The 27,272-nt window shown below is 39.2% G+C and overlaps 2 protein-coding genes across 5 annotated transcripts in view; one reads left to right on the plus strand and one right to left on the minus strand.

The window, feature by feature from the left end:
• Positions 1 to 18,748, plus strand: part of LOC109076719 (voltage-dependent L-type calcium channel subunit beta-4-like) — a 40,083-nt gene extending 21,335 nt beyond the window's left edge. The window contains exons 4-15 of one of the 4 annotated variants that reach the window (XM_042712778.1): positions 196 to 318; positions 450 to 568; positions 1,471 to 1,547; positions 1,840 to 1,859; positions 2,994 to 3,074; positions 3,151 to 3,209; positions 3,793 to 3,893; positions 4,294 to 4,445; positions 4,736 to 4,831; positions 7,364 to 7,534; positions 8,494 to 8,540; positions 13,589 to 13,727. In XM_042712778.1, the coding sequence (XP_042568712.1) occupies positions 196 to 318; positions 450 to 568; positions 1,471 to 1,547; positions 1,840 to 1,859; positions 2,994 to 3,074; positions 3,151 to 3,209; positions 3,793 to 3,893; positions 4,294 to 4,445; positions 4,736 to 4,831; positions 7,364 to 7,534; positions 8,494 to 8,523 (1,029 nt within the window). In that variant the 3' untranslated portion in view covers positions 8,524 to 8,540; positions 13,589 to 13,727. Of the gene's footprint in view, positions 1 to 195; positions 319 to 449; positions 569 to 1,470; positions 1,548 to 1,839; positions 1,860 to 2,993; positions 3,075 to 3,150; positions 3,210 to 3,792; positions 3,894 to 4,293; positions 4,446 to 4,735; positions 4,832 to 7,363; positions 7,535 to 8,493; positions 8,541 to 13,588 lie in introns of all 4 variants that reach the window. The other 3 variants (XM_042712779.1, XM_042712776.1, XM_042712777.1) reach the window with 3 other exon arrangements.
• Positions 18,749 to 19,026: 278 nt separating this feature from the next.
• On the minus strand, positions 19,027 to 26,606 carry LOC109070505 (probable ATP-dependent RNA helicase DDX23). Its single transcript, XM_042712775.1, has 17 exons — positions 26,464 to 26,606; positions 25,862 to 26,043; positions 25,679 to 25,774; positions 25,117 to 25,201; positions 24,973 to 25,038; positions 24,712 to 24,850; positions 24,399 to 24,532; positions 23,423 to 23,535; positions 23,049 to 23,192; positions 21,315 to 21,540; positions 21,046 to 21,191; positions 20,769 to 20,946; positions 20,440 to 20,682; positions 20,186 to 20,337; positions 19,975 to 20,083; positions 19,707 to 19,881; positions 19,027 to 19,594 (listed from the first exon to the last, which is right to left on the minus strand). Exons 2-17 carry the CDS (start codon positions 26,041 to 26,043, stop codon positions 19,371 to 19,373), a joined length of 2,412 nt encoding a protein of 803 aa, XP_042568709.1. The 5' UTR covers positions 26,464 to 26,606; the 3' UTR covers positions 19,027 to 19,370.
• Positions 26,607 to 27,272: the final 666 nt, after the last annotated feature.

Raw genomic sequence — 27,272 nt, forward strand, 5'->3', positions numbered from 1 at the left:
TGTAGCTTTAGAAATGTGTAGGGACGGTATCATCCATACAAATGTGTTTAGAATAACATTTAGATCAATATCGTAAACTTTAAGAGGATCATTTTTATCATTTCTTGATAGTTGCTTATGTTGAAGTACTAATTGCTGCAGGTAAAAAAATACAAAAAATGCAAATGACATTATTAATGTTGATTTCCCTGGCAGTCCAAACCTGTAGCGTTCGCAGTGAAGACGAATGTGAATTATTGCGGGGCTCTAGATGAGGACTGTCCTGTTCAGGGTGCTGCCATAAACTTTGAAGCCAAAGACTTTCTGCACATTAAAGAGGTGAGCTGAATGTACAATACATGCAGACAAATGTGTAAAAGGTTTTGCAGGTTAGTCCCCTTTGCTAACAGTGCCTATAATAACTCATCATAATAGTGCTGAGCATGTTGTTCCTTGTGTTTCCATTGCAGAAGTACAATAATGACTGGTGGATTGGAAGGCTGGTGAAAGAGGGGGCAGACATCAGCTTCATTCCCAGCCCCCTCCGACTGGAGGCCATGAGACTCAAACAGGAGCAGAAACAACAGAGGTCTGGATGCACAAATTTTAGAACTGGATTACACTTTGTTATCATCATGGTTATGGAAGATATAACAACTGCATCTATTTCAGAAGTTTAATCCATGAAAACATTTGATTACATATGGACACGTATGCAAATTCAATTTGTTTGTTAGCCCAAGGCCATTAAATAATATTAACAGATAGAAATTTTGATTTTAGTAGTGTATTAGTAAATATTGCAGTTTACTTTAATACATGCTTTAGAGGTATGGCATTGTTAATTCATGTTAACTAATTTTGTTAACTACAGCTAAAGAAATAGTTCACCCAAAAATGAAAAATTGCTGAAAATTCAGGCCATCCCAGATGTTTTTATCAGCTGTTTGGACTCTCATTCTGACGGCACCCATTCACTGCAGAGGATCCACTGCGGAGCAAGTGATGTAATGATAAATTTCACCAAATCTGTTCTGATGAAGAAAGAAACGTCAACTTCATTTTTGGGTAAACTATTCCTCAAATGGAACCTTGTTGTAAGGTGTTACTGAATTTCTTTAATGTTTTTCTTAATCCTTTAATTATTTGAATAAGCTACATCTTTTGTTGCACACATATATAAGGTTTCTCATATAAAATCTAACCACCCACCAAATCTGTCGATTGAGTCCCCGTATCCTTTATAGAAATAAGCAAAGTGTCCAATGGTTGCATACGTCAGAATTGCAGTAGGTCATGTATTGTTCCAGTACTGCTGTTTGCATACTATGACGCTGGGAATTGAGATTGTCCAACTATAGATGCCAAAATATGTCTCAATGATAATATTTTAATGAAGCTGACAATTCTGGTAATGTCCAGATAGCTTACCAGCTTTGTAAAGGCATTTGCTGTCGCTCTGTGATGTTGATAATGTTTTTCTTTCTTCAGGAAAAGTGGTAACTCCTCAAGCCTGGGAGACATGGTATCAGGAGGTTGGAGATCCACGCCGCCATCTGCAGGTGAGAGTGAGTATGCCAGGGCCTGGGCACCATGCTGCTTTGCAGGGGGTGTGTGGATGGGAATGCTGCCATAAATGAGCAAAATATCAGTAGGGCTGAAGATCAGTGAGTTTATTCTTCTCTTACTTTTGTTCTTATTCTTTGCTCCTCTTCTTAACGTAATGCATGATCTGTCACGTGTTAAGCTTCCACTGTCAAACACCTGTAAAAATCCAGAATAGAGTAAATATTAGCAATTTTCTTTTGCTTCTAAAATCTTCTGAATGCTGATTCTGATGTGTTCTCTTATTCTCAAAAGCCAAACAGAAGCTAAAACAGGTAGGTGTGTTGATATGGATTTGTGTTAGATATCTTATAACAGTCTCTCCTTGTGATCGGTCAGATTTAAGAAAATCATTTTTTGAGGTGCTTACAGCTTTTGACATCTCTGCTCAAAATAGACACAATACAGCCAAAAATACTACTGTGTTTGGGTTTGGTAAGATTTTTTAAAGTTGTTTTATGTTGTTTTATGCTCACCAAGGCTGCATTTTTTGATGAAAAATAAAGTAAACAGTGAAATATTTTTACAGTTTTAAACTGTTTTCTATTTAAATATATATTTAAAATTGTAATTTATTCCAGTGATGCAAAGCTGGATTTTCAGCATCATTACTCCAGTCTTCAGTGCCACATGATCCTTCAGAAATCATTCTAATATACTGATTTACTGCTCAAGAAACTGCTTACATTTTTTTTATGGAAACTGTGATACATTTTTTCACTTTTGATCAATTAAATGCATCCTTGCTGAATAAAAGTATATTTCTTTTTAGTGGCCCCAAACCTTTGAATGAAGTCTCTATTTATTTGAATGACTGTTAAGACTGTTTTTAGAGTACTGTGCATAAAATAGCCATAAATTAGATGTCTTAAAGTCCGCATGAAATCATAATGTACACTATTTACTTTGTTAGCGCACATTGCTAGTCTGGAGGAGAACAATTAATCTTTGCAATTCAATCCACTGACAAAAAATTGCCATGGTAATCTTTAATCTAAATCTGAACATTTGCTTTCACTCTGGAATGGCATTCCTTCTCTGATGACGTCTATTTGATGGCTTGGGCAGAATATCCTTAGACATGACACTCCAACCGTTAGGAAAGGATATGCGCTATAATAAAACCCTGCCCTCTATTCAATATTCCATTTCAGTTGGAAATACGTTACAGCAACTTCTGGTTCACACGGACTTTAAGAAATCGCACTTGTCTCTGTGACAGCTTTAGATGTTACAGTAAGACAATATCTAACAATGTCTGATGTATCTCAGAAAATATAGTAGTTTGTACCAAGAATGTTGCCAGTCTGTGCTGATGCATTACGGAAACTGTTTCTAATCCAGTTTTTTTAGTTGTTGTTAATTTTGTAGTTCTACGTAACATTGCCGCTCTTGTCTTTCTCACTTAGACTGAACACATTCCTCCATATGATGTGGTGCCATCCATGAGGCCTGTGGTTCTGGTAGGGCCTTCACTGAAGGGCTATGAGGTGAGCACTTAACATTATACAGCCTTCTGAATTTGTCTTTCAAATTTGTTGTCTCATGTGTCGTGACTGTCAACAGGTGACAGATATGATGCAGAAAGCCCTGTTTGACTTTCTCAAACATCGCTTTGATGGACGGTGAGTTTTAAAAGACATCTTGGCACCTTTCTTGTCTGTATACATATAAGAATATTTTGTCAACATTTACTCATTCTTAGGTCTTTATGGTGACAGCATTTGGCAAGCTCCAGAAAGTTGATAAAATTGAAAGTGACGTGACATAAAGCCAAGTATGGTGACCCATACTCGGAATTCGTGCTCTGCGTTTAACCCATCCAAAGTGCAGACACACAGCAGTGAACACACACACACACCGTGAACATATACCCGGAGCAGTGGGCAGCCATTTTGTGCTGCGGCGCCCAGGGAGCAGTTGGGGGTTCAGTGCCTTGCTCAAGGGCACCTCAGTCGTGGTATTGAAGGTGGAGAGAGTGCTGTACATTCACTCCCCCCACCTACAATTCCTGCCGGCCCGAGACTTGAACTCACAACCCTTCGATTGCAAGTCCAACACTCTAACCGTTAGGCCACAACTTCCCCACAAATAGTCTATACGTCTCATGTGATTTTATTCCATGTCTTAGAAAGCCATATGATAGTTTTGAGCAAGGAATCTTTCTTTCCCATCATTAAGTGTACTAATATATTGTTATGCTGACAGGATTTCTATAACCCGAGTGACCGCTGACCTTTCTTTGGCCAAGAGATCGGTTCTCAATAAGAGACCCATCATGGAGAGGTCTAACACTCGAACCAGTTTGGGTGAGAACATCAAAAAACTAAATACTGTACACCCTTCAGTGCTCAACAATAAAGATGGCTCAGGGCCAGAACGTCATCCAGAATGACATGTGCCCATGTGTTTATGTTGCATACTCAAACAATTGGTTTTATGCGATGTACTGATCACTGTTGTCGCAAATTCTGCTTAATTTTTTTTTTAGATATTTCAAGTTTACAATATCTAGCTGGTTTCCAAGGTTGTCTGAAAACAGTAAGAATGAGAAAGGCATCTGCCATAATAAGTTTAAAAATGTTCATACTAGCAGACAAAATCTGTATCGTTGAGCTCTGTCGGTACATTAGAGCTTTTGAGCATTTTCTCCCTTTTTTTCTTGGGCTTCATGTTTTATGTGTGCTATTTATCTGTTTGCCCATTCAGCGGAGGTACAGAGTGAGATCGAGAGAATATTTGAGCTGGCCAAAACCCTTCAGCTGGTGGTTCTAGATGCGGACACCATTAACCATCCAGCACAGCTAGCTAAAACCTCGTTAGCTCCTATTATTGTGTACGTCAAAGTCACCTCTCCAAAGGTGAGTCTGATGATCACGTGTTCATTATTTAAAGGAATATGCTGAAAATATATCTATATAAAAAATAACTTCAGCTCTGTCAACAGCAAAATAGATACTTTGTTGGTGTGTGATTGTGTGGTGATTGCTGGCTGGGACAGGAGTGATGACCTCCAAAAACCTTTTTTGTTGTTGCACCTTTTCTCCAACCCCTAGACAGAAAAAAAAAATTTTAACAAATGGGGGCTCGTCCGGGATATGAACCCATCAAAACTAACCCAGTTTCTTTGATTTCTATTCTGTTTTGGTAGGTCCTACAGCGATTGATAAAGTCGAGGGGTAAATCACAGAGCAAACACCTCAATGTTCAGATGATGGCAGCAGATAAACTGGCTCAATGTCCTCCTGTAAGTTCTTGAAGTTTAACACACAGAAACACACATGCATCATTTAGAGAACACTTTAGATTCAACATTAGTTGTGTTAGTGTTAGTATGGTAGTGTTAGTATGGTAGTGTTGTCACGATCCATTTTTCATAGATAATAGTTTTGGCTTTTTACAATATTTCCTTTCCCTACAAAAGGAGGAGATAGGCTGAAGTTTTGAGGGCTGCCAAAGTATTACGTTATATACAGAAAAAGGTAGCGAAAAAACACTTTCCAGAAGATTATTTACTTCCCCTCATTTTGTTCTCTGGAACACAGAAGATATTTTGAGAAACCGAAATGATTTTTCGTGCTCTTTTTCAAGGAATTACAAGGAATAGGGACTTGAGCTTTAAGGTTTAAGGAGACAAAATCACCATAAAAGTATAAGCACTGTCTGATTCTTGAGACTTTTTCAGGGGTGTTTGTAATGAATTTCACCAGCATGAACCAGGTGCTAGTTCAGAGCCAGCACTATTGCTGGTTTGGAGTTGGTTTAACTGATGAGCCTTCTAAGAACTGGTTTGCCTTTCCACAGGCTAGAGAGCCAAAACAGAGCCAGGTCTTACGTCAGTGAATAAGGCTCATCTGTCTCAGTAATGCTAGAGAGAGTCGTCTGCTTTCCAATCTCTCCCGAGGCAGCGCCGATGCAGCCCGAACAAGCCTAAACACACAATCAACAGTGGTGGATGTTGCATTGCTATTGATGTTCATAGCTTTGCGAACCTACATCAGCATCCAAACACAGTGAATTCAACGTGTTCATGTATAGCTGCTATTTAAAAAATGGCGGTCAAAAGTTTTCTGGTCCTCTTGCTGGTCACGGTAACACCACCCCCAGCCCCTGACGCAAGCAGTTCTTACTTCTAGACCATTAAAGGTGTGGTGCTACTTATGAACCATATTTTCCTGGATCGGAGCTGGTGCTTTTGGGGTCGGAAGAGAAAGATCCGATTTGAAAGTAGGCTCTGGCTCCGAACCAGCCCTCGAACTGCCTTGGTGGAAAAGGGGTATTGTTTTACAAAACCAGTTCTGAATGTTCTTTCATGAAGCTTCTCCAATAAGAGCTATGGTGGATGACAATATTTTCATAACAGCCTTTCTCATGCAAAGCTATTGCATTGTTTCAGAACACTTGTTGACTTTTGGTTCCTTTTTGAAGCCTGAAAGTACCCATTCATTGCAACTTCTTTTACATTTTTCCCATTTTGGAACTAAACAAGGGTGCGTAAATGACAACAGAATTGAATTGATTTGATGAAATATTCAAAATCTATAATATAATATAGCTGTTTGTCCTTTATGTAAATAGACCTGATTAGTTAAAGGATTAGTTCACCCAAAAATGAAATTAAGGCTGCATTTTACTCACCCCCGAGGCATCCGAGGTCTACTGTAATTGACTTTCTTCTTTCAGACAAATCCAGTTTGAGTTATATTAAAAATTGTCTTTGATCTTCAAAGCTCTATCATTGCAGTCAGCGGGTGTTTCACATCTCCACACCAAAAAACACGAAAAAAAAAAAAAAACTCCACAAAAAAAAAAAATTCTCACACGGCTTCGGGGGATGAACAAAGGCATCCTGTAGCGGCTCGATGCGTTTTTGTAAGAAAAATATCCATATTTAAAACGTAATAACCACTTAAATCTAGCTTGCGCTCACTGATGTTAACGTAAGTAGTTCCGGGGGAATTACGTATGAGGTCAGCTTTGCGCATGCGCTGCTCAGAAGTGACAAACAAAAGAAAAACAAAACAACGGTCACTAATAAAAGTACAAAACGAGGATTTGTAAAGAAGAATGTCGGAGGATTTCAATATAAGCCCAGAGGAGACTGGTTTTCCTTTGCTAAAGTAAGGAAACTTTGTTTCTTTTGATCCTGTAAACAAACATTTGTTTTCACGAGACTCACTGGTGCATGCGCAATCGCTTCTGTGTACAATTGTTGCTGCAAGCTAGATTCAAGTGATTATTACGTTTTGAATATGGATATTTTTCTTACAAAAACGTATCGAGTCGCTACAGGAGGCCTTTGTTCACCCCTGGAGCCATGTGAGACACTTTTTTTTATGGAAGGGCGCTTTTTATTTTACTTCTTTTGGACTGAAGCAATGCAACACCCACTGACCGCAATGATAGAGCTTGAAAGGTCAAAGTAAATTTTTATTGTTCATCTGTTTGACTAAATTGTCTTTTTATTGTGTGTTATTTGGAAATTAAGGTAAATTTGAGTCTCACATGTGAACCAGTGAACCAGTGTTATTTTAAATGTTTGTTCTTCATTCTCACTTGATTGACTGGCCTTGCTACAGTTCTAGTGATGTAGATGCTTGCTTTTCCAAACCACATTCTGACAAAAGTCATATTGCATGTTGTTCCATAGAGCCATTATCCTACCTGTCGCTCAATGTCATCTCCCATCACCTGACCACCATCATAAGATATTTTATATAATATCTTCTAATTCCATCCCCTGCATGTCATCTTCTCCTCCACCCTGTCTCCCCATCAGGAGATGTTTGATGTCATTTTGGATGAGAACCAGTTGGAGGACGCCTGTGAGCACCTCTCTGAATATATGGAGGTCTACTGGCGTGCCACTCATCTGCCCGGCACCACCCCTCTCAACCCTCTACTGGAGCATAATCTGATGACCCCACCCTCAGCAATCTCCAGTCTACAGGTAAGGTGGCTTTGTGAGAATGGGTGGAAACATTTAAAGAGTTTGAATATGAAGATATGTAGGAGAGTTATATGTTATTTTCATGTGCCTTTGACTCAGGATAAGCAAAGTAAGTATACACAAAGGAATTGCAAATCTAATGTAATGGCACATCTTTAAGGAAACTTAATAGCACATTAAAAACCCAGCAGAATCATCATGAATATATGATAAATATTCAGTATATTGCCTTTTTTATTAAAAAATGCAATGACTACATTATTAAAAGGGAACAAATTTCAGGTTTGCAGTCACATATGCATTGACCTAGTTAGAACAGAGGCCACCAGACTTAGTTTGTGTCCTCATCGATCAGCCAGGAAAGTGGTCCAGAGACTGTGCTAAAAAAATCATATAGATGGTATTTGTATCAGCTTTGAGAAACTTATCTTATATTTTTGATGTGTAAATCCATGTATGCATCCACCTTTTTAAAGGTTCTATCAAAATAATTTCAATTATACCTGACCTCGAAAGTCAGAAAGTTGCAGTTTCACAGAAAATGGTTTCAGGTCACAACTGATTTTCACTGGTATATGGAACACAGTTTTTAAGATTGTAAGACAGGCACTGTGGAACTTCTTTGTAAATTAAAAAATGCAAAATAAAGGTATTGGCACTAGAGTTCTCAGACTTTTGTATATTTAAAATACGTCAACTCATTATACTTTTCTGGTTTAAGTAATAATTGGTCAATCCTATATCGTGTTAAACAAAACAGATGTGTAATTTTAAAACTGATAATTGTTATTTTTGACAACAAGAAAGTGGTCATTAAATGTTTGTCTGTTCTGTCCTTTCCTCCATATTTTCACTCTGTCTTTTAGTTGTTTGGGGTCCACAGATGCTTGTAATGCTTGATATGTTGTAAGTCTCAATCTGTTTGTTCTGTGTCTCATTCATGCCTGACATCTTTGCAGTTCTCTGAAACACAGGAATTAATTGAATGAATACTTACAAACCTGCGGTGAGTAGGTGGGATGGTCAGTCTGCCTTTCCCACTCAGACTGTACAACAAAACCCCACCCTGATACTTCTTTACATCCTCCAATTCCTTCAACCCCTCCAAATGGAAATGGGCATCTGGTATCCCCAATGGAAAAGCACTTTAAAAAAATCATATCCAAATATATGATTTTTTTGTGCTGTTGTTGGTGACATTTGCTGTTGTAGCTCATTCATAGTTTTTATGTGGCCACAGCATTAGCCCAGTGGGAGTAATACAAAAGCTTTGTTTAAAATTATACAGGCCTTAAAATTACTTTTAATGTTAAGAAAACTCCTTCAAAAGCACATTCAAATGTCCTTTTCAGTATGTAGTCAGTGTGTCTTAAGGTGATGATACACAGGGCAACATTGCTCAAAAAGTTCCCCCGTGTATCATCACCTTTAAGATGTACAGTAGGTATTATTTATAAAGATGTAGGCAGAATGTCTTTAAAGGGATCGTTTGCCCAAAAATTAAAATTACCCCATGTTTTACTCACCCTCAAGCCATCCTAGGTGTATATGACTTTCTTCTTTCAGACGAATCCATTGGAGTTATATTTAAAAACACCCTGGCTCTTCCAAATTTTATAATGGCAGTGAGTGGGTGTTATTTTTCAATAGTCCAAAAGAAGTCCAATAAAGTGCATCCATCCATCATAAAAGTGTCCCACATGGCTCTGGGGGTGAATAAAGGCCCCCTGTAGCGAATCGATGTGTTTTTGTAAGAACAAATCCATATTAAAAATTTTATAAACAGTAATCTCTAGCTTCTGCTAACTGTTGTACGTGCGTTCACAATAGAACACCATTCCGGCGGATGACGTAGGACGTAAGCATAGTGTAATGTTTGGTGAGAATATGCTGGTCTAGCGAACATTTCTTTACAGTAGCAAGAAGCAAATTTGCCTTACTTTTGCAAAGGAAAACCAGTTTCCTCTTGGCTTATATCGAAATCCTCTGAATTTTTCTTAAAAAATCTTCATTTTGTACTTCTAATTCATGACAAATGTTTTGTTTTGCTCTCTCCGCTGCACTTCCACATTCGTCACTTCCCACCAGACCTTATGCTATGTCCTGCATCATCCGCCAGAACTTAATTGTGAATGTGCATACAAAAGTTAGCAGAAGCTAGAGGTTACTGTTTATAAAGTTTTAAATATGGATGCTTTTCTTACAAAAACACATTGATTCGCTACAGGAGGCCTTTATTCACCTCCCAGAGCCATGTGGGAGACTTTTTATTATGGATGGATGTGCTTTATTTGATGTCTTTTGGACTATTGAAAAATAACACCCACTCACTGCCATTATAAAGCTTGGAAGAGCCAGGACATTTTTAAAATATAACACAGATTGGATTCGTCTGAAAGAAGATCATATACACCTAGGATGGCTCAAGGGTGAGTAAATTATGGGGTCATTTTCATTTGTAGGTGAACTATGCCTTTAAAGTGTAGGTAGCATTAGAAAAGCTGTAGGTAGTGCATCTTAAGGTGTAGACAGCATTTTTAGGTGTAGGCCAGGGGTCTCCAGGGATGCTTTTCAGTGTTCCTCCTCATTTCCTCGATCCTCCGCCCTCCATCCTACGACCCGGAAAACCGATCGAGCGCAGTTATTTTGAAGGACATCTCAATTCTCTAATTGCACCTTGAGGAGGCGAAGATCGAGGAGTGAGGAGGCTTCCAGAGGAGCTATGAGCGAGGATACACAGGTGTATCCTTTGCGGAAGTGTTTTTCACTGAAAAACCTGATGCACGTCTACATTATCCTCCCCCTTTACATCTGTTGTAATAATTTTAATTTATATTTTACCTTTGCAGTATAAATAAACCATACATTTATGTCATATTTCAAACAGGGCATCTTGCTTTATTAAAATTTATTATGAATATCTTAAATAACAAACTTTAACAATATAAGGGCAGATCCCTTTAGCGCAGCTGATGAGTTTTGAAGTGATGCTAAAGGAAGCAAGGATATAACATTTCACTTGATTCAATTCCTCCATCCTTGCTTCTTTTCCTTGCGTCCTTCCCTCACATCCTGAAGGGGTGGAGCTAAGACACGAGGAAAGGAAGCGAGGAAAGGAAATGAGGATGCACAAATAAGAATTGAGAAGCACACCAGCTGTGCTCCTGGAGAGCTGCCTTTTTGCAGACTTCAGTTCCAACTCCAATTAACCCCAAACAGAGACACCTGCCAGTAATTTTCTAGTTACCCTGAACACCTTGATTAGCTGGTTTGGGTGTATTTGATTAGGGTTGCATGACAGTAGCTCTCTAGGAACAGGGTTGGAGATCCCTGGTGTTTCTAAAGATATTGGCCAGGGGTATGAAATTCAGTTCCCGGAGGGCTGAGTCTAGCTCTAACCGAAATTAAACACACCTGAACCAGGTAATCAAGGTTCTCTGGATTACTAGGAACTTCCAGGCAGGTGTTTTAGAGCTGGTTGGAGCTACACTCCAGAGGACAGAGGCCTCCCAGGACCGGAGTTTGACACATGTTGTGTAGGAAGTGTGTCTTAGGTGTAGGCAACATTTCTAAATGTTTGGTTGTTTGTAAATATGAAGGCAGCATTTGTAAAAGTGTAGGCAGCATTTGTAAAAGTGTAGGCAACACACCTGAAGGTGTAGGCAGCATTTCTAAATACCTGAAGGTGTAGGCAGCATTTCTAAATGTGTGGGCAGCTTGTCTTAAGTTGTTGGCAATGTTTCTAATGGTGTAGGCAGAATTTGTAAGGGTCTAGGTGGCACATCTCAAGGTGTAGGCCAGGGATCTCCAACTCTGCTTCGGTAGAGCTACCATCCTTCAGACTTTAGTAGCAACCCTGTTCCTACACATTTACATTTAATCATTTAGCAGACGCTTTTATCCAAAGCGTCTTACAAATGAGAACAATAGAAGCCATCAGATCAACAAGAGAAAAACAACGGTATGCAAGTGCCATGACAAGTCTCAGTTAGTCTAGTACAGAACACGTAGCCAGGGTTTTTTTTTTTTTTTTTAAGAATATGATGGACAAGAAAAGAAAAGGTAGTACTAGTATTAGTTGGTTAAGTGCTGGCGAAAAAGATGAGTCTTTAGATGTTTTTCGAAAATGAGTAAAGACTCAGCTGTTCGAATTGAGATCGGGAGGTCATTCCACCAGCTGGGCACAGTCCAGGAAAAGGTCTGTGAGAGTGATTTTGAACCTCTTTTGGGATGGCACCACACTTGCAGAGCGCAAACTTCTGGAGGGCGCATAAGATTGAACTAATGAGCTTAGGTATGTTGGTGCCGTGCCAGTGGTTGTCTTGTAGGCAAGCATCAGTCCCTTGAATTTGATGCGAGCGGCTACTGGTAGCCAGTGTAACTTAATGACGAGAGGAGTAACGTGAGCTTTTTTTGGCTCATTGAAGACAACCCTCGCTGCTGCATTCTGGATCAGTTGCAGAGGCTTGATAGTACATGCAAGAAGACCCGCCAGGAGAGCACTACAATAGTCCAGTCTGGAGAGAACAAGAGCTTGGACAAGAAGTTGGGTGGCTTGCTCTGACAGGAAGGGTCTAATCTTCCTAATGTTGTATAAGGCAAATCTGCAGGACCGGGTCGTTGTAGCAATATGGTCTGTGAAGCTTAACTGATGATCCATCACAACTCCTAGGTTTCTGGCTATCCTGGAGGGAGTTATGGTTGACAAACCCTGTATAGAGTAGTTGTGATGAAACGATGGGTTAGCTGGAACCACCAGCAGTTCAGTCTTAGTAAGGTTGAGCTGAAGGTGATGGTCATTCATCCAGCTAGAAATATCACTAAGACAGGCTGAAATGCGAGCAACTACCGTTGGGTCATCTGGTTGGAATGAGAAGTAGAGTTGAGTGTCATCAGCGTAGCAGTGATAGGATAGGATTAACACACCTGCCTATAATTATCAAGTAACCCTGAACAACTTAATTAGCTGGTTCAGGTGTGTTTGATTAGGGTTAGAGTTGAAATTAGCAAGACGGTAGCTCTCCAGGAGCAGGGTTGGAGACCCCTGGTGTAGGCAACATTTCTAAAGTTTTAAGCTAAATTTCTAAATGTGTAGGCAGCATTCCTATGGGTTGGAGGTTAGAAATGAACTGGGTTAAATTCAGGGCAATAGCCACATGCTTTCTGGCACTTTCTAGCTGTCCATTTCACTCCTTTCTGAAACCTTTTCTGTCAAATGATGTAAACATCCATATGGCAATGCAAACTTTCCATTTGACAAGGCCTACTTTTTCTATGATTTCTATTGTGTTATGCACTTACCCCTCTACACTTTTCGCTTAATTTGCTGGTATTAGAGCGAGCTGCACACACAGTCATCTCAGACTGCTCTGTTCATGCACCTTGCTGACTGATATTAACACCATAGAATCTTCATAAGATGAGTTCACAAAGCAGATACGGCTGCCTGTTTTCCTGTGTTATAAAGAAATGCATTGATTTTATGACAATTTATGGAAAAGAGGCTGTATCTGACCACACAGATTGATGCTTTGTGAATGTGACAACCCTTCTAACTTCCCTTTGAATGCAACCTCCTTGCTTCTGAAACTAACCTGAATCTTTTTGCTCCAGAGGAAAATGCGTAGCAGTCTTAGACCTAGAACCCAAAGGCTTTGTTCAGACAGGCAGCAAAAATGATATTCTTGCCACATGTGACTCAAATCCATTCAGTCTGGACAGCATAAGCACTTCTGACAACCCCAATCCAAACCACATTCATAGATTATGACAGTTTGGACGGTCAGTCCTAAAGATCAGATTAAAAAAACAAATCCGATTTGTGTGCGGAATGAACAAAGCCGTAGTAACCAGTCACTTTAAATTTCCTCATTGGTGAGACTTGACTCCTAAAACTTCTCTCCACCTCTCTGCACGTTACTTGTTTTATATTTGTGTGTTTTTTGTCTTTACGGGATCTTCTAAATGAGTCATTTTTCTTTGGAGTGAAACAGAAAGAGGATACGTGTGACCTCAGAATGGGTCAGAGTTGTCATCTTTCTCTTTCTGTCTCAGAACCAGCAGCTGTCGCCTGCCGGGGGTGGAGGGGGAGTGGAGGAGGAGGAGCAGGGGGAACAGGACAGCCTCATGCCTTCCGACGAGGCCAGTGACTCTCGCTCCCTCCACCGAGGTGGCTCTAGCTCCCTGCACCCCCCGGAGGATGAGGAAGAAGAAGAGGAGGAGGAGGAGGAAGAGGAGGAAGATGATTACGAACCCCACCAACACTCTCACCCATACCAGGACGTGTACCCGCCCAACCGTAACCACCCTGGTGGCATTCACAGCGCTAACGGACACGAGTCACAGGACCGACTCCTGCAGCAGCGAGACTCGCAGGATGGACAAAACCAACGGAACAACCGCCAGCGCACAAGAGCCTGGCCAAGAGACAACTACTGAGCACAGGTCTGCAGGAGTCTGGAGGAGAGGGTTGGGCCGTGAATTGGGGTGAGGGGTGATGGGAATTGGTGAGGAACTGTAAACGCACAGTGTGTGTGTGTGTGTGTGTGGATAAAGCTGCCCTTGGTTGACGAAAAGATCCTATGTTTTCAAAGCTTATGTGGTCGTTATTGTTTGAGGCGTTGCACTACATTTGCTTTTAAAAGACCGGGCAGCTTTTATCCTTTAAGATCACATGCATGTTTATATTGACACAATATTTGAACTTCCTCTGGAAACCCTAACCCCGCCCAAGTCAAATATTACTTTATTATTTTGCGTATCATACGCTCTCCCTGAACCTAATGAGCACAGAAGGCATTATGGGAAAAGGAAAAGCACTTTTATAGCATGGAATGGGAGTCACAATGAAAGATATTGTAGCATTTTGTTGCATCTTACCTTAATGGCTTCTTTTTTGCTAGAGCTCTTGTAAATGTGAATATTACTCACTAGTTTTTGGTTCAAGCCCTCAGTCATGGTGTTGCCTGATTGGAGCCCATATGCACTGGTCTTATTATGAGTTGTTTATTGGCACTTCTCTGGATATCATTCAGGAAACTAACATGAACAGTCATTTTCACGGTCACGTTCACAGATGTAGCACACATTGCCATAAAGCACCATGTAAATGCGGTATATGTAGGAAAGGAATTCAGGGTTACACTCTGCTGTCGTAGAGTTAAATATTATTGGGACTATAGTCTTGGTTTGCACATGAGGTGAATTCCAACTTCAGATTGAAGAGCAGCAGTTGATCTTCCTGCATTTATGTACTGCCTCATAAAGAAAGAACCTAATTAGGTCAGTTTCAATGGTTTCTTTTTCTGGGAAATGAAAAGGACTGAACACTGAAGTTATGTTATGTTATCATATAGTAGATCAGCACACACATTGGATTCTTATAGAAGTAGATGAAGCTCACCTGTTTTGATGTCCATTTTGGGATAGTCATGTTGTTCCTCAGTGACCTAAACGAGTAGAAAGTTGGGCTAGGTTCATATATTTCACACATTTGCAAGTAATTTATTGGTTTATCTTATCAGATACAGCATAAGGAGAAAGCCCACTAATAGAAAAACGAATTATGAGAAATCATAACACTCAAAAGGGCGTCTGCAGGACAGGAAGTCCCGCCTTTCACTTAAAAGAGCCAATAGCCTTAAGGCATCCTGGTCTGTTTTTGAACTTGCATGCCCATTAGCTAGACTAATCTGATTTATAAAGCTAAAGAATCTAAATTCGGATTTTTGTACCATTGTTTCTGGGTGATTTTAACAGTTTTTTAAAGGTTGGCAAACAGTTTTGGCAATCTCCCTATTTAAGTAGAGAGGAGTTGTACTTGCATGACTGGAAACTAGCATTACCAAAATGGCCACTAAATAAACTGCCTCAGAAGGAATTTCACTTTACCAAGAAGAAAGTGGCTCTAACAAGTGAGTGATCTTCCTCTGTCTTCTCACTCTCGCTCTGGATGTCTAAGGGGGTAGTTACCATGGCCTACTTTAAAACATAGCGTCACCCTGTCATCTTGCTTTGGTGACACGTTGACTGGTAGCTAGTTTAATGACATTACTGGTGATTACATTAGCATATATCAGCCAGGTTGTGTTACGACCAAATCCAAGAAAGTTTGTCCCTTTTCTCATTACCATGACTCTAGACTCGGATGTTACCTGTAGCAGCTTAGGCTAAGGTTTATCCAGTGTAGGACCATTCAAAATGGCCTTAATACTTCCCTATATCTCTTTATCACTGCATGTCTCAAATACAATTATTTAGGACTATTTGCACATTAGGGTTGGAACAGGAACTTTAGAAAACTTTAAGTATATTAGAGTAGAAAAAACTACTCAGTTTTTCTTTCTTAAAATGTAAAATCTGCAACGGAATATTAGTAGCGCATCTAAGAATAGCTAGTGTGTGTATATATATCGAATGAAATTTCACCAGATCCTAAATATGATTCTTTAGAACGTTACTTTATTTTGTATTTATGGATCTGTATGGTTTTTAAGAAATGTTTCGATGTTTACAAAGTCCAGAATACTCTCACTCAGAGATCGTTGACGTGAGACGCACTAAAATATAAGTAACGTCAGTTGTTGTACGGTTATGTAAGGTCACATAAAGTTGCAGTACACTCTAATGTAGCGCTGTAGTTATTGATTTGGTTCTTTTGTAAGAAAATTAACAATTAAAACATCTAAAGTATTATTAATTGTTAAGATGTCCTTTAGATTTCAATGCATATCCAAAAATGGCCATCCAGAAAGAGAAATCCTTATTTTTCTTAAGAACTACTCTTTCCGATTGAATGCAATGTTTATAGATAGGACATGTATTTAAGTATGATTTCATGTAGACTACACAGTTCCTTCAAAACATGCACAGAGACTTGAGTGAATGTATAGTTGCATGCCTTAACAACCTCTAGTCCTACGCACTAATGTATTGTCCTCCAGAGGGATGGTGCTAAATTGACTGTCCCTCAGTTGATTGTGTTGCATTGATTGTACTGGATCTGTACACTCCCAGAATGCACTTTTGGAAACATCCTCCCTCCTATTAGATTGTAAAGACTTAACCAAAATTGATGCCTGATATGAAGATTGAGCCATCATCAATGTGTCCAGCGTAGTATTAGGACAACATCACTAACATAGTATGCTAGCATCTTAGCTTAATGCTGGAGAGGTTTTATGAGTACCTGAAATACACTGAAATTCAAACAGGGAAAACAACACTTACTAGTGGCTACTACATTACACGTGACGTGGTGAATGCTAAGGCCTGAAACATACTGCACACAAGTACGTGAATGCAAAGCTACATTGTTTCAAAATGTGTCAGACCACAAATCTCTTCGAACTCTTGCTCCACCATGACAGTCGTTGATGTGAAGAAGAAAACTTACCATAGAAGAAGATGCAGTTTATGCTAATGCACACTGTAGTGCCCTTTGTGAGAATGTAATACCGATTACATAGTTATAAGCATTTGTGTTTGCTTACTGTGAGTATGCAGACTATGTTTCAGAACCAAAAGAGCCTTTCCATGTCAGACTGAAGATTCCCAGCTCTTGCCTTTCTAACATAAGTTCAAATTGATGTAGATTGTGTCACGGCTCTGGACACTGCGTTTACAGCACCAATCTTGAAGTACAACTTTGCATTGGCCATTTAGAGGGTCATGGGAAATGTACATGTTCTGGCGTGTGGAAGTCAGGGTAAAAGTCCACTAACAAATGCCTTGACCAATCCTTTAGTGTACTGCTTTCAACATGTCTCACTTTAATCTGTTGTTCTATATTTAAAAAAAAAGAAAAAAAAAGAAAAAAGAAAGAAAATTAGAGCATGACTGAAAAAAAATTCTATGCAAGTGTTGCATGTGATCTGATCGTTTCTTTTGATTGTTTCTGCTCTACTTTAGTACTGCATTGATTATTGTTGTAAGTATTATTCTATCAAGTAAGAAAATTCACCCTCTTTTATACTGAGCACAGACAAGGGGCTTCTGCCATGAAGTTCATTTTCTTCGAATAGCTCATTTTCAATCTCATGGGCTTCAATACCTCCAATGTTTACGCTGAACCATAGCACATATTTGAATTGATGTAATAAAGGAATGTTCCAGGTTCAAGCTGTAAAGACAGAATATCATCATGAGAAAGCAACAATACTTAAACATTATACATAATAATTCAACGAATTAGATCAAATTGTTTAGTAACCTTGTCTATATTAAGTTACATCTAATCTTTCGATTCCTCTCATGATCATGAAAAGTTGTAACACATAAATCAGTAGTATATTCACGTTTTTGTAAGAACTGATATAATCACAAGCTGCACATATCTGCTTTTAAACCCTCCAGAATGTTTTGTCCTATAGACTTAAATTGTAAATCCATTACTGTACATGTGATTTGAGAGATGAGTCCAAATTGTTCTATTGTGTCAACAGAGCTCAACTTTTTAACTTGGAACATTCCTTTAAATAGCATTGATCAGATACTTTGTATTTATTTCTATGATCCACAATGCACAATGTAAAAGAGCATGTGTACTGTGTGATGAACTGTATTTAGACAAGATTTGCATGTCTTAATACATGTAAATGTACATGATACAGTTTTTTCCCTTCTGTTATGGCATCACATCGTTTTCTAGCGGACCAATACAGAATCCATAACAAACACTGATTTATTTTCATTTTTCTTCTTTCTGGGGTATTAAGAAGCACAATCTTTACAATGGGTATAATTTGAGTCCTTTGTCTTCAATTCTGTATGCAATACAAACATGGAAAGAAAACGCCTTAGAACATTAACACTTCCTCTTCAGTGTAAGTAGAGAAAATATATTGCACTATTTTTTTTTTATGTCTGCTTTGTAATGCAATAAATGCACTAGGTAGAACAATAATTGCAATGGACATTTAATTGGTCCTCAGGCATTGATGTAGGTACACACTTTCTCTCTCGCCCCTTCATCTTTCTGACAACATGAAAAACAAAATCCTGCCTGATGCTGTATATGCTTTCTATTTAAAGAAAATGCCACTAGATATAATAAAAAACAAAACATTTTATGTACTTTTAACACTTCAGTCGTGTCTCAATTGTTTAATCATTGCTCACATTTGATTACAAGTGAGTTTTTTTTTTATTCTGTTTTTCTTTCTTTTTCATTTAGATACATGCCAAATAAATGAATTGCGGGGCTACCCGCATCACACACACAAAAAAACACCTTTTAAAGGAAACTATCTTCATCTCATGTGAGCGTACAGCATTCAGATGGCTCTTCACAAAAACACAGCTCATTTCTTAATTTGTAAAATTACCACCAAAGTAATTCTCTGTGTCAAATCGAGCACTGCCCTCTTTTTCTTTCAGTAAAATACACAGGGTAACTCTAGTGACTGCAGTACAGATTATCATTAAAGATTTTTACAAATCAATCTGCAATCAAGCACTCCTAGAAAAATAATCAAATGATTTTCAAACGACAGTTTAGTTAGTCTAAAGGACTTTATTTATCCATAGAGTGCATGAACAGTTATACTCATCATTTGACTAAAATGGAGTATCTACACATGTTGGTATTTTCACACAATTTAAAAATCAAACAATTATAACGTGTGCCGTTCTACAATAACTGTCTATCTTAGAATGTCAAGTGATGATGACTTCTCTCAGCTACAGCTTTCTACACGTGTCATTGGTTTTTCAGCCAGAAAACGGATCCCCTGGTTTACAGGTGGTCTTTTATAAACTTGGTCGAAAAAATTCTGGATATAAGAAACTGCACACTCACAGGATGTACAACAGAAAACAAATGTGTAAATGGAACGGCTCAGGCAAAGATAGTCTCCTCTCTCCTCTTCTTGGTAAGGATGGTGCCGGGCTTGTGCTGGGCGTCTGGGTGATTGGCCAGCTCGGGCGGGCAGGTGGACACGGGACTTTCTAAGATGGCCTGTTTCAGGTCGTAGAAAACAGAAGAGTCTTCTTTGGTCAGGAAGGTCAACGCCATACCACTCTTTCCAGCACGACCCGTTCGGCCAATACGATGGATGTAGTCTAGAGAAAAGAAACGGTTAAAGATTAATCCTCAAAATAGGAATGGGAAACAGGAAGTCCTCTGATATAACCATTTGAGTGGTAAAAGTGACAAAGATGATGCTGGACTCACCCTCAATATTCTTGGCCATGTCATAGTTGAGGACCATGGAGACGTCATGGATGTCGATACCTCTGCCTGCCACATCTGTGGCCACCAGGATGTCCTTAGCTCCAGCCTTTAGGTTGGACAGAGCGAACTCTCTCTGTTCCTGACCTTTACCACCGTGAAGAGTACAAGCGTTGTACTGCAGGACAGTGGGAAAAAAATAATTGAGAGTTACTAACTGAAAGTTAGTTCTAGTAAACATCACAGACATTAATAAACACTGTGTACTCACTCCAATCTTCTCCAAAGACTTAGCCAGCACGTCACAACCCTTCTTCTGGTTAACGAAGATGATGATGGGCGGCTCGAAGCCACTTGCCAAAACATTCATCAGCTTCTTCCTGTTTACCACACAAGAACATTTGTGAAAAAAAGGTAAGCACATTTCTGACAACAATTCCCACTTGAATATGAAGTGTTGCACTTTTAACATAGACTCTGACCTCTTTTCTCCCTCGGACATGAGGATGACCTTCTGCTCCACCCTCTCGTGAGGTTTGCCCGCAGAGCCGATGTACACCACCGCAGGCCGCCGGAGGTAGCTTCTGGCCAAACGCTCCACTGCAGCAGGCATAGTGGCCGTAAACATGACCGTCTGAAAGGATGTGGAATACAAGGACATTTTAACTTCATTTCATAACTCACAATCAGAGTTCATTTCCCATTTACAACTATAATAACTCATGATATCTGTTACCTGTCTGTATTTGTGTTTGCCTGACTCAAAGTTCTGCATCATTTTTTCAGGGTCCTCCGCATCATCCGTGTCTGGCTTCAGATTGGTCACAGGAATGTACTCCAGAATCTTCTGGACGTCGGGTTCAAAGCCCATGTCAATCATTCTGTCGGCTTCGTCCAGTACCACATACGTGCATCTGCTCAGGACGAGGTACCGGTTCTCCAACACGTCGATCAAACGACCCGGTGTGGCTATGACAATCTGAGATGGGAGGCAAAACACATCAGATCTCATTATGAATAATCAATGACAATTTAGAAATAATATGGAAGGGATTTCACTCTCACCTCACAACCCATCCTGAGTTTGAAGCCTTGATCCTCTCTGGATATTCCACCGATCACAGCCACTGTCCGCATCCCCAGCGGTTTGCCGAATTTAATCGTCTCCTCCTCTATCTGCTGTGCCAGCTCACGAGTGGGGGCCAGAATGACGGCATACGGTCCCTGATCCGAGTCCTCGATCCTACAGTCACAAACACATACAGAGTTTCCCACATTTGATCTGATTCCGCAGAACAGGTGTTGGCATATAAGAGCGTGACAGAGACAAGTGAGCTCTCACCTGTCAATCTTAGGCAGTGTGGTGATCCAGACCAACAAAGGAATGAGGAAAGCGGCAGTTTTACCACTGCCAGTCTCGGCCACACCAATGATGTCACGGTTCTGTAAACCTATAGGAATGGCCTGCCTCTGGATAGGTGTGGGATCCTGACGAAGATGTATAGATTAAAACATTCTGAATGCTTTCAAAACAACTTACATATGCAACGAGCACTTTTAAACACTTGCAGAACAAATTAAACCTAATCACGTCAAGAAGAACACACTAACCTTATAGCCACACTTTTCGATGACCTCCAGAATGTGTGGTGGCAGGGAATACTCCTTCCAGTTGCGGATGGGGTTGGGGATCTTTCCTCCTTTGGTCGTGATGCTGTAGTCCTCTCTGAAGATTCTCCAGTCTCTGTCTATCATCTCCTCCATCTTCTTCTGAGACCAGTGCCGGTCGTCCCAGCGCTGCTTGGCCTCCTTCTTTCGGACCTTCTTCAGCCTCAGTCTGAGAAATACAGAAAATGCAAAAGCATATCCATTAAAACGGTGAAAATCTGATGAGGCTCATTTCAATTTTCCATATGCATTGGCTTTTATTTCCATTTACCAGATGCAATAGCTCTCCCTTGAGCCCTGGTAATACATCATATGTGACCCTGGACCACAAAACCAGTCTTAAGTGTCATTTTTTCGAAATTGAGATTTATACATCATCTTATTAGGACCGGACAATATTTGGCAGAGATACAACTATTTGAAAATCTGGAATCTGAGGGTGCAAAAACTTCAAACTTTGAAGTTGTCCAAATGAATTCTTAGCAATGCATATTACTAATCAAAAATTAAGTTTTGATATATTTACGGTAGGAAATTTACACAATATCTTCATGGAACATGATCTTTACTTAATATCCTAATGATTTTTGGCATAAAAGAAAAATCGATAATTTTGACCCATACAATGTATTTTTGGCTATTGCTACAAATATACCCCAGCGACTTAAGACTGCTTTTGTGCTCCAGGGTCACATCTGTTCTTGTTTTTTTTAGGCAATTTTACTTATAAATTGAGTAAAAATCAACACTACCTTTCCAGTATCCTCCACTGAAAAACTCATATTGGTCAAATATCCACTACCAAACATTTAATAACAGTAAGTTTCTTTTTAAAGAAGTCTCTTATGCTGTTTAAAACTGCATTTATTTAAAAAAAAAATTTAAATGCAGTAAAAACTGTTTCGTGAAATACTACAACTTTTCTATTTGAATATATTTCAGCAAAGCTGTATTTCAGAAGGCACTGTTTCAGTCTTCAGTGCCTATGTTTACATGCAATCAAATATTCCGTTAGTAATTGATGGCTCAATCGGACTGAAAAGCCTTCATGTAAACACCTTAATCGATCCGACTGAGCTCAATCTGTGACAATCTGTGCATGCAAACACGTGATTGGAAACTGAAAGGACTGTGCTTGTGCGATGACGGTGAAATAGCTTAGTGACGTATGACTCGCAGAACGAGCTGTTCTTCCTGTTGAATAAAGTGTGGTATAAATGAGTGTCCTGTCATTATAAATCACTTCACTCAGCGTCTGAAGGATTTGTTTTGGATTCTCATCCACAACAAGGACTCATGTAAACACTACATTCAGATTCATCAATCGGAATGAATTCAGTCCGACTGAAACATAGCCAGTGTGTCACATGATCCTTCAGAAATCATTCAAGAAACATTTCTTATTATCAATGTAGAAACAATGTAGAACTGTGATATGTTTTTTAAGGATTCTTTGATCAACAGAAAGCACAAAAGAACAGAATTTATTTGAAATGGAAATCTTCTGTAAGATTATAAATTACTTTACTGTCACTTTCGACCAATTTAATGCGTCCTTGCTGAACAGAAGCATAAAATTCTTTCCAAAAAAATAAATAAATCTCTTACGGACCCAAAACATTTGAATGGTAGTCAACATGCAGTCTATCAATATGAAAAGCAGTGTGTGGGACTTACTCCTCTTGCTCCTTCTCTTCAAGGGTCCGTCTCGTCTCCATCAGGTCTCCGTAGAATCGGGACTGATCTCTCTTCTGCTGCTTGAGGTCGATGCCAGCGATGAAGCCTCGGCCGTACAGCTGAACCTGATGCTTTTCTTTATAGCTAAACATATAAAAGAGTCAGACCTGTGTTCTTGTGCTGTTAAGTAATGCTTTAGCTCCTGTATCATATATACCATATAAATAGGTTAAATCCAACTGGCTAAACACTTACAGTAAACAGAGTGACCTAAGGCAGTCAAGATCAAATGCAATACAGTAAAATATGAAATATCTGTCATGTGCAAACATCAAAGCAGTGCAGTTATTTGTGGAGTCTCATGAGATGCTCACATTGGATTGTAGTCGGTTGATGTGTCTTCAGACGCATCCCACTCGAAGACAAACTTCCTGTCGTTCAGATGGCGTGTACGCCGCCGTTTCTTCATCCCGCCAAGATAACGCTCCTGAAGAGAAAATAAGTAATGGTTCACCATTTGTCAAAAAGCACATTACCACCTAATGCACTTCAATGCACAGCAGAAAAAAAAATAGATGGAAAGATGATTATTCTGATAGCAGACGCTACATTTGGAAATTGATTTCATAGATTTTTCTGCACACAGATTTGCTTTGCTTATTCCCGAAGGGATATTTAGAAACGGTTTACTTTAACTTCTTAATGCTTTTTGAACCTGACACATTCTGCTAATTGCCAAACAATGTGACTCTGCATCCGTTAATGTACACTGTAAAAACTGATTTAAATAAAGACTACATTTTACAAGAAAATACCATTTCAATCTTTCTACTTAAAAAAAAAATCACTTTTAATTCAAAGTGTTAGTTGCAGTTTCTTTTTAATTATTTGTTAAATTTACTAGCAATTTCTGAATAAAAATAATTTCAAAATAATCCTACACCAACTATACCAGTTGTTAAAATTCTGTGCAATCTAGTATTTTTACATTTTATCCTATATATGATTTTTTACAATAAATGAATGATAGTCCAAGACTATTTAATTAAGATTCAACCAAGATTAAATAAAGACTTTTTACTTATGTATGCATGTTTTGATACATGTATAAAACAATAATAATAAATTATATATATATATAATAGAAGCCTTTACAAATATATATATATATAAATAAAAAAATTCATCTAGTATTTCTGTTTTTCCCTATACCGTGTATGTTTGACAATTAATAAAATGTTTTATACTTATTAATTCATTTTTGAATGATTACTCTCAGCCAAGATGATGATCTAAAGTGGTGAGTCTTTTCTCCAGCTGAGTAAGTGAAGACAGTGTGGGACTCTTCACCTTTATGGCCTGCAGCTCTTTTCCTTTGTCTTTCTCTTCTCTAATCTTCTGTCGCCCGTCATCTTCATCATTCCCATTGTTCTCTCTTTCCATCCGCTCCCTTCTTTCCCGCCGTTCTCTCTCCTGAGGATCCTCTGCGAGTTAGATTAGGGAAGACAATGAGAAGAACTGAAAATTGCATGCATCTGCTAAAACTTGAGTTCAGTAGTACACCAGCTTAGATAGCATCAACGTTAACAGACACAGACTAAACGAAACAAAAGTGAAACCAGTTTGAAAGTATAATCCTGTTTCTACAGATGCTGCCTCTCACCTAGCATCTTCCTGCCGATGTCCTGAAATATTCTTCGTTTCTTCCTCTCCTCGTCCTGCTGTCTGCGGCGCTCCTCTGTCTGCTGCTCCCTCCGTTTGATGGCCTCAGCTTCTCGCTCCGCTTTAGACAAGAACTTGGGCTGCGACAGGAACAGATGTTTAGAAAAAACAGCAACGGAGCGCACTTGCATATATATATATATATATATATATATATATATATATATATATATATATATATATATATAAAAACACTCATCACCTTGGATTCTGCCTCTTCTTCTGCTTTCTTCTTAGCAAGCAGCTCTTCAAGAGAGAGAGGCTGCACCTGAATCAGTGCAGAAACAGTGTTAAAAAAGGACACAGTATGCAACATTCACACTTGAAATGACTTCTAATAGAGCACCTTCTCTTTCTTCTTCTCGTCTTCCTCATTCTTCACATCCTTCTCCCTCTTTATCTTCAAATCCTTGGATTTAGGGGAAGTGCTCCTGGGAGGAAAAAGCAAACACTTTATAACTATTAAATTCACCGTGGAATCAATTTTATTTATTTTTTTTAATGGAATATTGCAGTGTTTATTACAAATTTATCTGCACATCATTCATTTATTCTCATTAGAGAGGCCATTTTACTCAGATATGTGACCCTGGAGCACAAAACAATCGCTGGGGTATATTTGTAGCAATAGCCAAAAATAAAAAAAACATTTTTAGCATCATATTTTTGTGTGTTTTGTGAGGTTTTGTTATAGAATCAAAATGTCAATATTATATTTCCTTAGGTGTAAAAACAACAAAGAGTTTATTTTTTTTCTTCAGAATTTGCAACAACTGTCAGTACATCACAAAACATGATCAAAAAGTGCATTGATATGATCAATAAACGCAAGTCAAATAAAGCACTAGTCATCTTGTCTTCCGTATTGTTCAGCCCTAAAAAGATTTTTGAGGCAATGTGATTCAGACCTTGATTTCTTGGACCGGTCTTTGTCCCGTCTGTCCCGGTCTCTTTCTCTGTCTTTGCGGTTCCTGTCTCTTTCTTTGTCTTTTTGACGACGATCTCTGCACACAGAGAAGAAGAGTTCAAGCATCAGAGTACAAACACATCACATCACTGATCAGAGAAGGACGGGATATAACCCCACACACCGGTCAGCAGACTTGGACCTGCTGCGGGAGCGCTTGCGTTCACGGGATCGCTGCCGTTTGCGTTCTCTGCCCGGAGACCCCTTCCGGTCCCGATCCCTGGAGCGAGAACGACTGCGCTTACGAGACTCCCGCTCCTTCCCTGCGAGGTCCAGCTCCTTCTTATCAGACGAGTCCCCCGCCATCTGCAGAGAGAGAGAGGAGGGGGTCTGATTCATTGGCTAAAAACTGTGCGACATGTATTTATCAGGATTTAACCGATTATCATATAGACTTCTTGAACAGGAAAAGCGTTTTGTTTTAATTAGTCACATTTTAGTCAAACTGCAATCATTAAAACACGGCTAAAAATGTAACGAGAACGTTCCATGTGCAGTAATACTCAGCCGCAGGATATTATTGCACATGTGATGTTATAGTTATACGGTGTGCGCTGGAGTTATAATATCGTGTAACTCCACATTGAGAGCACAGCGATCTCCAACAAACAAGACATTCAGAAACCAGAGAACCAGGAAATGACTATAACGAGTAAAACCAAGTTATTGGGAACATACTCAACTGGACTGTGGATAAAACAGTGGACATATCAAGCTTTTACTCACCTTTAAAGAACAAAATCAAGTCGCTAACGAAGCCTGTGCGTTTCACTGAGCCGCCATGATGTTCTGCGTCAACAAATGACGGACTTCCTGCTTCTTCTTCTTCTTCTTTTGTAACGGCGGTCGGAATCCGTCTTATTTGGTGCATTACCGCCCCTTCTGCTCCGGAGTGTGGATCAGTAAGTAAGTTCACAATATATTTCTACATCATATCCTATAATATAATAAAGCCCAGTTTCCCTTTAAAACAACAACAGTTATCTTACCTGTGCTCTATCACTCATACCTAGGGTTGTTTTTAAAGTGGACGGACTTCCTGTGAGGGATTCTGGGAGATGTAGTCAAAAAGTAAGCCTATGTTTGAGACTTCAAACCGGTTCATTTGCCGAAATAATAACAAGAAAAATACGTGCAGTTAACGGTAAAACTCTTTCCATTACAAACCAGTGTGTTCATAATTAAGATAATACATTAAAATAATATGGTAAGACACACCAATTTGCAATATCAAGCAGCAAAACGTTTTGTACAGCTAAAAACAGCTGGATTCAGATAAGACCGGGAGCCAGACACACTAAAGTTACAGATGTCCATGCCAAATTTACAAATTTCCCTTACTGGAAAAAAGGTAGATAGTTAAAAAAATTAACCGGACACAATTTTTGTAACGACACTACCAACAGAGTAGCCTATGCATTATTGAAGCTTTACTTGTAAATATTACTTGAAAATATTTACACGCTTTGTAAATATTAAGATGTATTTCTTTAGCTAATTTTGTCAGCCTCAAGATATGAGGAATTTAGGGCCTA

Source organism: Cyprinus carpio, chromosome A23 (assembly GCF_018340385.1).
Source record: "Cyprinus carpio isolate SPL01 chromosome A23, ASM1834038v1, whole genome shotgun sequence".
Taxonomy (NCBI): domain Eukaryota; kingdom Metazoa; phylum Chordata; class Actinopteri; order Cypriniformes; family Cyprinidae; genus Cyprinus; species Cyprinus carpio.

What these genes read in the sequence shown, in the direction of transcription:
- LOC109070505 (XM_042712775.1), bottom strand. Translation starts at nt 26,043, where the DNA reads ATGGCGGGGGACTCGTCTGATAAGAAGGAGCTGGACCTCGCAGGGAAG. An exon ending in AAGAGCTGCAGGCCATAAAG is followed by an intron (nt 23,536 to 24,398) that starts GTGAAGAGTCCC and finishes TTTTCTCTTCAG; the next exon opens with GAGCGTTATCTTGGCGGGAT. An exon ending in AACTCAGGATGGGTTGTGAG is followed by an intron (nt 20,683 to 20,768) that starts GTGAGAGTGAAA and finishes CTCCCATCTCAG; the next exon opens with ATTGTCATAGCCACACCGGG.